General features: G+C 43.3%; 1 protein-coding gene across 1 annotated transcript in view; it reads right to left on the bottom strand.

The window, feature by feature from the left end:
- Positions 1-14,143, bottom strand: part of Dnah11 (dynein, axonemal, heavy chain 11) — a 321,062-nt gene extending 306,919 nt beyond the window's left edge. Inside the window, exons 1-6 of the mRNA NM_010060.3 lie at positions 13,639-14,143; positions 11,656-11,799; positions 7,379-7,575; positions 5,819-6,008; positions 4,486-4,585; positions 1,985-2,196 (exon numbers count right to left, since the gene is read on the bottom strand). Coding sequence (NP_034190.3) covers positions 1,985-2,196; positions 4,486-4,585; positions 5,819-6,008; positions 7,379-7,575; positions 11,656-11,799; positions 13,639-13,932 — 1,137 coding nt within the window. The 5' untranslated portion in view covers positions 13,933-14,143. The remainder of the gene's footprint in view (positions 1-1,984; positions 2,197-4,485; positions 4,586-5,818; positions 6,009-7,378; positions 7,576-11,655; positions 11,800-13,638) is intronic.
- Positions 14,144-14,650: the final 507 nt, after the last annotated feature.

Here is a 14,650-nt window from a genome sequence, read left to right on the forward strand (position 1 = left end):
CTAGCTAAAGGTACAACAAGCTACTTCAGTCCACTTGGAGATGCAAGGTGTTGGCAGCAGGTACCTGCTTACTCACAGGGCAAGACAGAGTTGACTTCAATGAACAGAAATCAGAGATGCTGACAAAATGTAGGAAGGAACTGGCTCACTGCTCTCTATGCCCCATCAACAGCCACAGCCAGCCTGGCAGTCAGTAAACGGGTGAGAGAACAAAGATTTGCCTTATGTTGAGTTTCTGTTAAACACCAGGCACCACACTGTAGGTCAGATTCCCGCTGGTATGTGTCTAAAGCCCTCTCATACATTGCTTCATCAGAAGCACATAGGAGGGGAAATTTAACAAGTCAACCACACACTCTAGAACAGTGGTTCTCAACCTGTGGGCTACATATCATATATCCTGCATATCAGATATTTACATCACAATTCATAACAGTAGTAATTAATTATGAAGTAGCAACGAAATGATCTTATGGTTGAGGGTTACCACAACATGAGGAGCTGTATTTAAAGGTGACCCTGTTAGGAAGGTTGAGAACTGCTGGTCTAGAAACTCTAAAGTTCACACATCTGTAGAGTCTAGCACCTCATTAATCTTGAAGATTCTACGTGGACTTAGGGCTCCTAGCATATAACTAAGGTTAAATGATGCTGAAAGAGTGGGTCCCAGCTGGGTATACCATCAGCTCTCAGGAGAGTAAAGCAGGGGGCTCTGGAGTTTAAGACCATTCTCATCTACACAGCAAGTTCAAGGCCAGCCTGGGCTATTGATGCTTTTTCTGCCTTGTTGTTTTCCAGATGCCAGGCTTCTAACCCAACAGGACTGTGGGTTACGAGGAGGAGAAACAGGCTGGCTACAGAGCAAAGAGCTTCCTCACCAGAACTTGGCCCCAACCTCCCTCTGACTGCAGAGCACATACTGTGTGAAGAGCCATTTAGGCTATGTGTTGCTCTGGGTCATTTAGGTGTGGCATCACCAGACAACTTCGAAAGACAACACAGTACCACATGGTGTCCAAGCATCTCTCAACTTTCCTTGAATAGTGTTGTTGTCACCTGATCTCTCATCATATCCTGTAGCTAGAACAGCAGGGCCACCTCTATGTAAATGCTGCGACCATGCAGCTACAAAAGCATCTCCTGCAGGAGGACCTAATTGAGGACTGCCTGAGAGTGCAAGGATTGCTAGTGCAAACAATGCCAGTCAGTCAGGAACTGCTGTTTAGAAGAGATGTTTTCTTGGGACCAATGGGGGCATGGGTGGAGGGTATTAAAGGAGCTTGCAGCAGTTCTCAGAGGAGCTTGCTGCAGCATTTCTCACCTGCTCCCAGAGTCTGTGTCAATGTGACACTGCACCAACTCACCCCCAACCCCCAAGAGCAGGTAGGGTCAAGGGGAGAGCTGTCCAGGGCACAGGCAATAATATCCTTTGTTGATACAAGGATGAAAGTTCACACACAGAGGAGGAGGGACAGGATTGCGGAGGGGGAAGAGAGTACTTCAATCATGTTTTAAAAAGACAGTTCCCAAGCTAAGCAAGGAATACAGAAACATAAGCAAATTTAAAAATGGTGAATCAGAATTATTTCCATATAATCCCATTACTGTGTTTTCAAGGACAATTGATTTTAAGTAATTTTCTTACTTTACTCTCCAAAGGTCTCCCAGCAGCCAACACTCGTATAGAAACTAAGAAAAGCTACAAACTACAAGGCACAGCTGTGAGCCTGTTGCTGGAAGCTATATTAAATTTGTTTAACCTCTTGGCCTCTTAAATCTGTTTCCTTAAATAAACAAAACCCAGAAACGGCCATTGCTCAGAGTCCTGTCTGAAAGCGGAAAGGAAAATGGTGTTCTTGCTGACATCTGGATTTGTCTATTATTAGGTTGTTCATTGTTAGGTCTGTTCATTATTATTGGGTTAATGAAGCCTACTACTTCATGCCAATGATTCTTATTATACTTAACTGTCAATGTTTCATACCTGGTCAATGAAGAGGTTACAAAACTCTTGCAGTAAAACTATAACCCGAGCAGGGGTGTTATAAAACTTGGAATGACTCCAGATAAGACAGATGGTGTGAAGCAATGGGGCAATCAGTATTCTAGTCTGTGGGAATTCTGCCTCCTGGAGACTGTGAATGTGCCTCCTCAGAGGTCTTAGGTGAAGTTCCACATCCTGGGCTTCAAGAAGAGCTGCAAAAGGGAAGAGCCATTAGAGACACACAGTGTCCTTTTACAAGTCCAAGACAGTTATACTTTCCCGTTCTGTAATTTATCCTACAAGCTACACGTGCATGAGCTCTCTGGAGGGCTATAGACTGCCCATTTGTAACTCAGCCTCCCTGGAGAGCACTGGACTAGTTACTCACAGACCATAAGTAATTGTAGCTAAAGACCCAGGGGGAAAGAAACCTCCAAATCTAAAGAGAGCTGTTTAACCCCTTGGAAATCCTGTGAGAATAGAGCATCTGTCTAGCCATCACCTCACAGCTGGATGCCAACCTTCTCTGGAATGTTCAGGACCGGCACAAAGGCACAATGCACACTGTCTCATTCCAGGTTCCTATGAGCAACTGGTGAGACAAATAGGCAGCCTTCTACTATGTTATTCACCAAGATCTGGTTAAAGTTATTAGGCTTGCTGATGAAAGCAGTTTGGAAGCAGGCAGGAGGCATGATAACACAATGCCGTGACCGATCTAAATGTCACTAAACCCAAGCTATATGAAGACTAATTTTATAGAAACTTTTATTTGAATAAAAACCATGTTAAGCAGGTAAGAGTTGAAGAAAGATTCTCACTTTGATACTAAAACTGTCTCCAATCCAAAGCAGGCTGTGGGATGTAAAGGTAAAGAACAAAGCTAAGCTTTACTGTTTGATGTAATCTCCAAGAACTCATGTCAAAGACAAATAAGACCCTGCTGAGCTTTGTCCTCACACTCCCTGCTGGACTTGATAAGTAACCAGCTCAGCCTCTCACCCAATGATAAAGCCTGGAGGAGAGAGAGGCTTCTGAGCTGTTTTCTTCCAGGTGTTCGAGTATGTTGAGACTGCTGTATATTTATTGATGTCAATTTAGAAATTAGGTAATCTCACGACAGTTAAGCATCCTTCACATGTGCTAAGCATCTCTGCTCATTTCAGTCTGAAGTATGTCTCTCTGACATGGATCTTCCATCTATAGGTGACCGTGGATTTGAGCCACTGAAAAGTCGTTTTCTCTGAATCTCCAGCTTGTGTACACATCCCTAGGACTCATTCCTTCAGCTCCATTCCCATGAAGAGTCTATCTTATATTAGCAGAAGGAATATGTCATATGCTTTTATTTACTGAGGATAAAAGTGCTATGTGTTCAAGGCTTCATGCAGGTGCATACAAATCCTCCACCCAGTGCCTCTCAGAGAGGAGGGTCTGCCTCCAGGAGACACTCTGTGACGTCGAAGAGGCACTTTTGTTTATCACAGTTGGGGTGGGTACACGGGACATACAGCAGTGAAGGACACTGCCAGTAGGCAGATACCGGGACAGCCTGTCAGAACAAAGACTCAAGTAGCCTAAGTCATGAGAAGAAACACTACCCTACGTCTCACAGCAAGTCCACAATGGAGGTGTGGAGAGGGCAGCTGGCCGTTGGGAAAGCAGAATCCTAGCAACTTACAAATGGTTTGTAAGCTGAGATAGAACTGGAACTCACATCTAACAACAAGCCACTTTTAATCACCCCTCCCCATCTCTTCAGATACGATTCTTGGAAGCAATTGTAAAAATAGATGCTTCAAAGTGAATTTTAATTACTTCTAAGTGGCACACAGGAGAATAAAAGTGTTCTATGTTGGAAACAAGAAAAATGAAAAAAAAAAAAAGAAACCAGTTGTTTGCTTAGCTTTATCGGTACCATATATATACCAAATGCATGTATTTGCTTAAACACAGACAAAAACGGGGTATGCTATCATCTTTCAGAGGGACTAAAGAAAAACACCGAGAGACAAGCAGGAGGAGAGAATTTTAGCTGGACATTTCTCACAGCTTCTCTGTTGCATTGGTCTAATTTTCACCGAAACATCACTTGTCAACCAAGGAATCAGAAATTGAGCCCATGGTAGATTCTGAGTCTATGCCGAGACTACTCACAGCCTACTTGCTGTCTGGAAACATCTGCAAAAGGTGTTCCTGGGCCCCCACTAAGAACGGAAGGCTTTCCCCTCCCTCATACACCTTCCAGCTAAACTTCACCCTGGGGTTATGGGCTGTGTAGACAGCACATGAACTGAAGAGTTTTGTGATCATGATCACTGGGAAGTAGAGAGACTGAGACAAAGCTCCCTTTAGAAGACCCGAGTGTGCTTGCTCCGTGTGCACACCCTTAGTGTCAGGCAGACTGCAAGGCTAAGTAGGCAAATGGGAGGGGAGTAAGAGCAAGAGCCCTGAGCAGATGCCACGATGATGCCCAGGGATGTAGGTCTGGGGGGTCTTACCATTTTCTACCGTGGTAAAGATGCCCTTCAGAGCAGGAAGATAGCTGCTTTGTCTTGTTCTCAGTATCTTAACCATCTTGAGGACAATTGGAGCCTGAAGCTAAAGTGGGGGAAAATACTTTAATAAACATACAAGCTAGATTGCTAAATAAGCCTACTCTCTAATGAAAAATTCACATTGCATTCTGCTCACACAACATATACAGCATTCTATATTTATTTATTTTTATATTTAGATATGCACTTGCAGGCAGGTGGAGGTCAGAAGTCATCATGCTCTCACTGCTCTCCTTTCACAATGTGGGCACTGGGGTCAAACTCAGGACATCAGGCATAGCACCAAGTGCCTTTCCTGCTGAGTCACCTTTGCCCTTTCCTGCTGAGTCACCTTACCCGTGCTATGAACAGTGTTTGAGACTCAATGGCGTATTTGTTTCATGATGAAAATAAGTCTAAGTGCAGGTTTTCAAAAGTCTGTATTTTATTTCGCATTTCACTTTTCCAAAAGGTGTGTTTGTATATTATACACATAAATTATTAATGATCTGTTCCAGATAATCTCCAATCAAGAGACACACAAATGAACACCATAGAATTTAGAATATCATACTAAGTCAGTGGGCAGGAAGCACCCAACAAAGAGACCAAAGTTAGTACTTCTGTAGCCAAGAAGAATCCTGCTCCTCCCCTAATCACACTGTAAGTCAATTTAATACAATCTAAAGTCACTGAGGAGGAAGGACTCTCAATGGAGAAAAATGCCTCCATAAGACTTGCCTATAGGCAAGTCTGTAATGTCTTTTCTTAATTAGTGATTGATATGCAGGGCCTAGCTCACTGTAGGTATGGCTGGTGGTACTAGGTTCTATGAAAAGGGAGACTGTGCATACCATGGGGAAGCAAGCCAGTAAGCAGCACCCCTCCATGGCCTTTGCCTTAACTCCTGCCTCTAGATCTATGCCTTGAGTTCCTGCCATGACATCCCTGGATGATGGACTATAAACTCTTAAGATAAAATAAACCCCCTTCTCCTCCCAAGTTGTTTTTGGTGATGGTTTTATTACAATAGAAATTCAAACTGAGGCAGTAATTAAACCTTGCCATCTCCAGCCTTCCCACACGGTACCGCCCTTTCTCCTGGAAAATAGCATTTCTAATGATCTCAGATGCTACCAAAATATCCTATAAAGGCAATCAGTCTCTGTCGTCCTTAACTTAAATATGCATTTCCTGTGACAGCATTTCAGAGTAAGAAAAGTGCAAACTCCTTAGTCATACAAAACAATGCTGCTTATTTGGTTTAGAAACAATCCCAGTACCTTCTTCTACTTACTTGAGAGTATATGCATTTCAAGTTATCATGCCTCATGGTCCAGAAGTCCAGCTCTGTCTCAGGGGTCGGATGGAGACCACTCAAGAGAGGGTGTGCTGAATCTTTTTCTATGATTTCTTGGATCTGATGTGACCATTTAATGACTAAAGATTCAATGGCATGGAGTATTCTTCTCTCATCTGATTGTGGCCTATAAATATTATATGATTAATAAAAGCATCCAACAGTGACTTTATCCAAATAAAGACAGGATTTGGGTACTAATGTTTTTTATGCATCTATAAACTAGTTTTCTCAATATGAATCCTTCAAAACCCATTGCTTTCATGCTCCTGGTTTGAGTCGGCACCACTGTATTCTGCGTTTAGTACATCTCCTACCATTAAGAAAATGATACAGTACAGAGAATAGTTGTCAACGGAGTGCTCAGGGGCCAATGAAGCTTCTTTATCATCCCCTTCCTAAGGTTCAGGGATGGCTACAGGAGAGAAGGCAGAAAGACTGTAAGAGCCAGAGGCTGGGGAGGAGCAGAGCAAAGCTGTGTCTTGTAGACTTGGAAGGCACAGTTCACGTGTGAGCTTACAGCAGCTGTGGATGCTCATACAAGCCCTGCACACGTATCAAATCAGCCAACACTGTAGCATGAAGCAGAGAGGAGCTCACACGCTCCTTCCCCTAACTGAGGTACTATTGACAGTAGATGGCCTCTAAGAAGGCTTAGTCAGGTTTTTAAGGGTTTAAGGGCTCCCCGGATGCTCTGGTGAATGGCCCATGAGTATATATTGGTAGAATAAACTGTATTGAGTGGGTTACTTAAAAAGAAAGAACCTGGGACCCAAAGTTGGGACGGGGCAGGGAAGAGAAAGGAGAGCTAGTGGGAAGAATAAGAATGAGTATAATAAAAATAGAATAAAATTACTATAGTAAAAAACTGATAAATGAAAGCTGGAGAGACTGTTCAGTGGTTAAGACTGCTTGCTACTCTTCCAGAAGATCTGAGTTTGATTCCCAGCCCCCATGACACATGTCCCATAACCCTGTGTAACTTCAGGCACTACACATAAACACAACAATACAAACCAATATACATAATTTAAAATAGATAATTAATAAAATTTACATGATCTTAAAGACCATTTTTCCCCTAAAGGAATATTGCTGAGATTATATGGTGATTGCTAGTTTTCTTTAGAAAGTATACTTGTAGGCTGAGGATGTACCCAGGTGATAGAGTGCTGGCCCAAAATGCGCAAAGCCCTGGATTTGATAACCAGCACCATAAACCCAGCTGTGGTGGTCCAGGATTATAATCCCAGCAATGTAGATGTGGAGGTAGGAGAGTGAGGAGTCAAAGCTATCCTTGGCTACATAGTAAGTTTGAGACCCACCTGGGCTGCATAAAACCCTGTTGCAAAAATATATATACTTTAAAAGAAATAAAATATATTTTAAAATGACATGTTTTAAAGTAACTGTTTTACTAATAGTTTGAGAGGTGTGATATTCTGTGGGGACGTTAGCCATCCATTATCACACTATCTAGAGCATTCTGTTGCTTACCTGGTCACCAAGTAATGCTGATCCAAGTCAATATTTTCTGCAATAGTAGGAATTGGCAGATGAGTTCTTCTTGACATTTTGCCCCTAAAAATGTGCATCTTATTTTTCATGACTTCTGTGTGATGTTCCACATCTTGTGAGATAAAGCATGACCAGGACGTATGGTTGTTCTTATTAGACAGAACTGGGACTAATATCTAGACAAAGAGCAACATTTTAAAGGCAGTTATTTAGCAGACAGTAAGTACCTTTAAACCTGTTGTTGTGCAAAATTTTCTTGTCCATAAAACCACCCCATTTCAGAAATAATCTCGATGACTCCAAAACTACAAGGAGTGGAGCGAGTCAGCTGTCAATTTACACTGAGTCTCTGAGCAATAATAGGCTTTTGTAAAATAAAAAGGAGTTGTTACTTTCCTTTTCATTTACTCATTCTCCAAGCATGCACATGTATATTTCAATTTGCAGTGTAATTCAATAACCCAAATACTGCAGGAAACAAGATTTATATCAAGTAAAGTTTCCTAATTAAAGTTGAGCGTGTTGGCAGGTGTACTGACAGAAACAATGTTTCTGAATCACATGGCCGCTAGTAGAGAGCAGGTGTTCTCTGTCTCTGGGGCTTCCCAGTGGGTCAAAGGTTGTATAATAGAGAGGAATTCAACCACGGGGACCTTTGTGGAACTCGTTTTCCACAACATGAGGAACATCAGCAAACACAGTTGTGTGAAAACACTGAAATATTTGCTGCCATACTAGGGGTATGGCTCCACGGAATAAAGCTCTTGCTGTGCAAGCATGAAGACCTCAGCTTGGATTCCCCAAAGTCATGTACAGTTGGATGTGGCAGAGAAGAGGGAAGTGAGATAGGAATCCCTCCAAATGCCATTAGTATCACCATCTCCTGCACAGTCCCCTGAGGTGTCAAACTTCAGTATGTTTATTTACAGTCTCTGTACTCAAAGATCTTGGTGGGTAGGGAAGGCTCTAGAAGCTGTGCTCTTCCGAATACTAACTGCCACAACTAGAAGCCCATTCTGGTATATATAAACACGGAGTACATTTCTGCATTTAAAGCAATAGAGTGTTAGAAAGCCCTTGTCAGGAAGGTCACTTGACTTGTGTCTGTAAAGGGTCAAAGTACAACAGGTGCCATGATCTGTATATTGATGCCTTCTCCCAGTGCTATGTTGGAATCCTACCCTTTAAATCCATGGCATTAGGAAGCACTGTCATTGTCACATGGCAAGCTCACTTAGCAAATGGGCTTGATGCTTAAAAGGGAGCTCATTTGCCCCTTTTATCATGTGGGTACATGGCTAGAATGGACCCACCTGAACCAGAAAAAAGAAAATGAGCCCTACAGGCAAATTCAAACTTGCCAGCAATGTGATCTCCAATTTCTAACCCTCAGGGCTTCAAGAATTAAATTCTTGTTTGTACAGGAAACTCAGTCTACCACCTTTTGTTACAGCAGCTCTAGCTGAATCACCAAGTACTGTCTAAGTTAGGCTTACCATTGCTATGATGAAACACCATGACCAAAGCAACTTGGAGAGGAAAGGGTTTATCTGGCTCACACTTCCTTGTCACTGTTCATCACTGAAGGAACTCAAACAGGGCAGGATCTTGGAGACATGAGCTGATGCAGAGGCCATGGAGGGTTTTCCTGGCTTGCTCATCATGGCTTGCTCAGCCAACTGTCTCAGAACCCAGGGTCACTAGCCCAGGGATGAGACCACCCACACTAGGCTCAGCTCCCTCTCATCAATTACTAATCAAGAAAATGTCCTAGGTGGATCTTATGGAGGCATTTTTCTAATTGAGGTTCCTTCCTTTCAAATAACTCTGGCTTGTGTCAAGTCACAAAACTATCCAGCACACACTCCAGAATACTCACCTACTAATATGAGGATAACTGTATGTAAGGACAGAAGGGAAGGTTCAAGAAGGTCAGAAGTTCAACTTTAGCTTGAAATGTTAACTACACAGCTGGTGGAAATTCTAGGAAGGCATGTGGCTTTCTGTTTGGAGCACAGAATAGAGAAACTGGCTGGAGAGAGCTGAGGGGTCCCTAGCACAGCACCATGAGCCACTGTCCAGCAGACAGCTATTCGAGTTGCATGTGTGCCCTTAGCCATGCCAACGCTTGGGACGTTTGTCCTCCAGACCTACACCCTCTTGCTCAAAGCTTTGTCTGTTAGGGAATGCCAGCTATACCACAATTGTGATGTTCTTGCTTTTTTTCTCTGCCCATCTCAGACTCTTCCCAACATTAAACTCAAACTGTGTTTAGATTAAAAACTAAACAAAAACAAAAAGGCATGAAAGGAGAAGGGAGCTTATTTGGGAAGTGTGACAGAGGAAAAAGGAGAGGGCTAACGAAGAGTGAGCATAGAAAACACCCCAATATAACCCAGCTAACTATAATTAACATATTTTAATAAAAATTAACCCCAAATCTCTGGTGGCTTATGCCTTCTTGGACATACACATTTTCGTTCAAACCATACGGTAAAAGTTATGGGAATTCTGGTATGGGACCAACTCGGAGAAATCTTGGAAGAGTTTCAAAGTTTTCTATTGCTTTTTGCAAACCACAGCTCATAGGATGAGAACCCACCAGGTTCCACACAGCCCTGCCAACTCCCATCTAAAGGCAGGGAAACTCAAAGCATAAGTTGTTTAAAATTCTGCCGAGTCTTACAGAAGACTCAGCGTAGTAAAAATCTCTTAAGTGCCTGTTTCATGCAAAAAAAAAAAACCAAACCAAAACCAAAACCAAAACAAAAAACAAAACACAAAACACAAAAAACAAAAAAACTGCTCCAAGTACCAACCCTAGAAAAACCCTAGAAAAACCCTTCCTACAACCAGTAAAAACAAAGAAGGTAGGGTGCGGGTACCTAAGTACAACACTGGAGCCAGGGGCAGAGACCTTGGGTAGCCTGAACACAGCAAGAGACACGGCATCCTTCCAGGAAGACAGCAAGAGACACGGGAGGTCGAAGAGGAGTGTTAGTGGTTTGCTGTGGCTCACATACCCAGTAGCACGTTTTCCTACCATAAACACAGGCTCAGCAGGACTGCACTGATTACCGGGGTCTCTCTGAACAATCAGACCGAGGAACTGACCTTGTAGACAAATACCTAACTCCATCGTTCCCAGTTCTCACCTACACAGGGAGCCCCTGGGTCTTAAACTACTCTAGCTTTGTTCCCACCCCCGGAGTTCTGAATTAACCAGTAAGAGGACCCTCCCTCAGGGCTGGTTCATTCCAAAGCTCACCATTGCTCCTGACCAGGTGAGTCTAATGTCCAGTGAAGTCTTAAAATTACCACTCTCGTTCTATGGTCATTTTGGTGTTTTCATCCAAAATATCTGAACAGATAGACAGCATCAGGTGAGAAACCATGCATCTTGTGTTTTACCGATGCCAGCTGAGTCCATCTGTACTGACAAGGCAAGGAGGATGTAGGTCCTACCCATGTTAAAATGCCACTGGCCGTTTCAAGGAGTGGGTTAGTTCGTTTTTGTTACTGTTACAAAATCCGGAAGATAGAGGAGGAAAGGTTTCCTTTGACTTTCATTTCCAAGTTCTGTCCATGAGACATTGACCCTGCCAGGCTCAGGCCTCATATCACAACAAGGGCAGATGGCAAAGTAAAACACAGTAATGAAGAAGCAGAGAGAGAACATGGTACCTAAGCCCCTCAAGGGACATCCTCCAGTGACCTAATTTCCACCTATGAGGGAAGCCCCAGATCTTAAAAGCACCACAGCTCCCAACGCTGATGAACAATCCTTTAATACACTGACCACCCTCAGCACAGGGAAGAGAGAATTTGTGAACAATTGGTGACTTCATTACTGCCTTCCATTCTCTGACATAGGTAAAACTCCATTTAGTTACTACCTTGTAATAGGAATTTGAAAAACGGATGAAAGTGTGAGGTAATTTCTACCCTGACTGTGATACCTAAAACCTATAGCTAACTGACAGAACCTCGTCAGTTCAAATTGACAGGTAAATGCTTCCAGCATTGTGAAAGGAGTAAGGGAAGAGTGAGAGAGAGGGTGATCTGACAGGGAGCTAGTCATTGTTAGTGAGCAGTGACTGAGTTCAGAAAACAGGCTGAACGGGATCACTTCGTACCCCTGGCCAAAGAAATTCCTGGCTTCTCACTCTCTTCTGTTTAAGTAGACAGAGTGGCTCAACCAGTACCAGGTGTCTGGAGGTCAAGAAAGCACTCAGATATTAGAGACAGACCAATACCTCATCTAGGAATGCAGTTACATGTGTAAGCAATGACCTGGGTATTTCTCCAAATAAAATGGTTTGGGAGAAATCACTTTCTCCCATGTTTTCAGTCATCTTCTTGGCAAAATAAACCAGCTTGTGTTTCACATCTCTTGGAATCTGGAACAAAAGCAAGATAATTAGTTCGAGTTCACTACAGAATCTCTTTGTTAACAAGCAGGGTTTGCTGTATCCCACTTGCAGACAGATTGCCAACAGAAGAAGTAAAACCATGGCATCTTGCCCATGTTTACAAACAAGGTTGCTCTGTTGCTCTTCTGTGTCCTGAAAAAGGTAGGGTTCTCTTTTTCCCTTTTTTTTTTTTAAACAATACCACCCTCAAAGACATGTCCATTACTCCTCAACAGCATATACCGTAAGAAGCTCATATACAAAACCAAACATAAGAACATTTTAATCCTAGTAAGGTTTTTTCCCCCCTTTTGCTAATTTTTCTCTTGTTTGAAAATAAGCCAAACTGAGATAAAAAGGGGTTAATTTGCATTCCTGCTGTCAAGGCAAAGAAGTGTTTAGCCAAGATAATTTAACATTCCTATAACTGTTAAGGGTTTTTTGGTTTTGTTTGGTTTGGTAAATACTACACTATTTAGTTTCTATGCTCTGAGAGTTTAAGGTGTCTTGACTTGTCTGACATACTAACTTATTTTTTAAAGTTATAATTAGGAGAATATCAAAACAAAGATATTCAAAACTCACACAGCTGTAATGCAACCATTCTGAGGGCTTGCCTCACACCTATCCTAAATGACGACATCTGGTCATTTACAACATGAACCCCAGGCCCAACAGATAACCTACTGGGCAAGGGCTCCAAAATCAGAAAAGAAGGAAGGAAAAGAAAGCAAAAAAAGGCAATGCCTATTAAGCTTGAAGCCTGTGCAAATTACAAGCTACACACACACACACACACCATGGAACTACCATCAGTTTTAAAGAAAAACACATCAGAGAATAAGACAATTGGACATAAGTTTTCAGAGTGCTATTGATATGTAACTTTCCAGGGCACACCTCTGCTATAAACAAGTAGACAGGTTACTTTACTTGGAATTTACGTTGGGGGTGGGGGGTGGGGGCAGACGTTTCCTTTTCAAGCACCCACATGGTGGTAATTCACAATAATTTGTAACCCCAGTTCCAAGGAATCCCAACACATCTCTTCTGACCTCCATGGGCACCAGATACCCACAAGGTGCACAGACATACATGCGGGCAAACATACATACACATAAAAAATGAATATATGTTCTAAAAAGAATTTACAATTTAATTGCTAAGATAATGCTCCTTGAAATCACTATCTAATCTATGCAACAAATATGTTTATTCTGTGTTTTAAATGACACCAGCCAGTCTAATGGTTGTTATTGTTGGTTTTGTTGTTTATATTTTGTTTGTTTGTGGTTTTGACAGGGTCTCATGGTGTAGTCCTGGAACTTGCTGTGTAGACCAGGCTGGCCAGGAACTCACAGAGATCCTCCTGCCTCCTCTGCCTCCCAAGTGCCAGGGGTAATATAGTAAGTGCCACAATAATCCAGCCAGTCCCCCGCCCCGCTTTTTGTTAGAACTCGATTATTTCTTTCCTGGACAAAATGTAGTTGGTAGATACTGAAACAACTCAAGCTATAAGGGTTTTGCCTAATACTTTGCTATCGTTTTTTAAAAGGATATGACTCTAGAGTTCCACCGGGGACTGAAACATAAGTTATTTGGCCCAAAAAGCTCCCCAGGCGCCATAAGCCCAGGCATCACAGACTGCGCTAGTTTTCTAACATCATTTTAGACAACCATCCCTTCTGGCAGGCATCCCTTGTAGAAAACTAAAGTACAGCGTTTTCTGCAGAGCTGGTGCACACGGGGACCCGGATCAGTCCAAGAGGCTGACTTCAAGTTCTGTTTAAGTCCGGCAGCGGGCATCCCTCTCGGGTCGCGCCTTACCTCGGGGGAAGCCGAGAGCCGCCCGGCGGTCGCAACACTAAACACCAGGCTGGCAGGACCAGTGCTCTCCAAAAAGTCTCCTAGGACCTGCCGGTGGTCATCGCTCTCCAGATACTGGCCCCACGTCTCCTCCGGGAACCTCAACGCCTGGCGCAGACGGCCTCCCAGGAAGCGCACCCGCGGGTCTAGGGCAAAGCGTTGCACTCTCCTTGCAGCCGCCGCCTCCTCGTCCTCCTCGTCCTCCTGCTCTGAGGGGCTGAGCCTCAGCACAGTCCCTTCCTCCTGTGCTGCCATCTCGTACCTAGAGAGGATTCTTGGAGTCGTGCGCCAAGGAGGCTATCACCGAGCCAGCGCCAGCCGCTCTGCCTGCAGAGCTAGGTGCACTGGAAGCGAGGTGGCTCGGACTGCAGCGCGTCCCGTTGCCAGGGAGATGGCTGCCCCGCCCCGTCCCGGGAGTGAGGGAGGAGCGAGAGTCTTGGGTCGCCCGGTAGCTCTCAGGCAGAGACCGGGAAATCAACTGGATTTCTCTGCTTTCCTCCCCTGGGCATCTTGGGGATCCCAGAAATGTTCCAGGACTAGTTAGCGGCTCTGGATTCAGCAGTACTGTCTTGAGCAGATAGTCCTGCTAAATTTGCCGCCATGGTAAATTTATCTAATCCCTAGAAAGCTGGGGCTAAATGCTCAATGTTTAACTGTGGATGAAGTATGGTCCAAAGTAGTTAGGTAGCAAGAAATGCTGCCACACACATCGTACACAGAGAATTGCTTATTCAATAAGTTTAGAGAAAGAATAAGTTACGTTACATTGTAAGTCAATAAACTACTTTCAATTTGGGGAAGGAACATTTTGAGCAAAAATACTAATATTAAAGTAAGATTTTTTCAAGGACTTAAATGTAACAAAATAGTAAAAGAATATGTAGCAAAGAATGTAGCTTCCTAGCTGCCATCAGAACAGTGACGTTGCACTGGACAGAGCCTGCCACATTCACCAAGGCCAGTGCAATTTTAA

The sequence above is a fragment of the Mus musculus genome, chromosome 12, assembly GCF_000001635.26.
Source record: "Mus musculus strain C57BL/6J chromosome 12, GRCm38.p6 C57BL/6J".
NCBI classification, from domain to species: domain Eukaryota; kingdom Metazoa; phylum Chordata; class Mammalia; order Rodentia; family Muridae; genus Mus; species Mus musculus.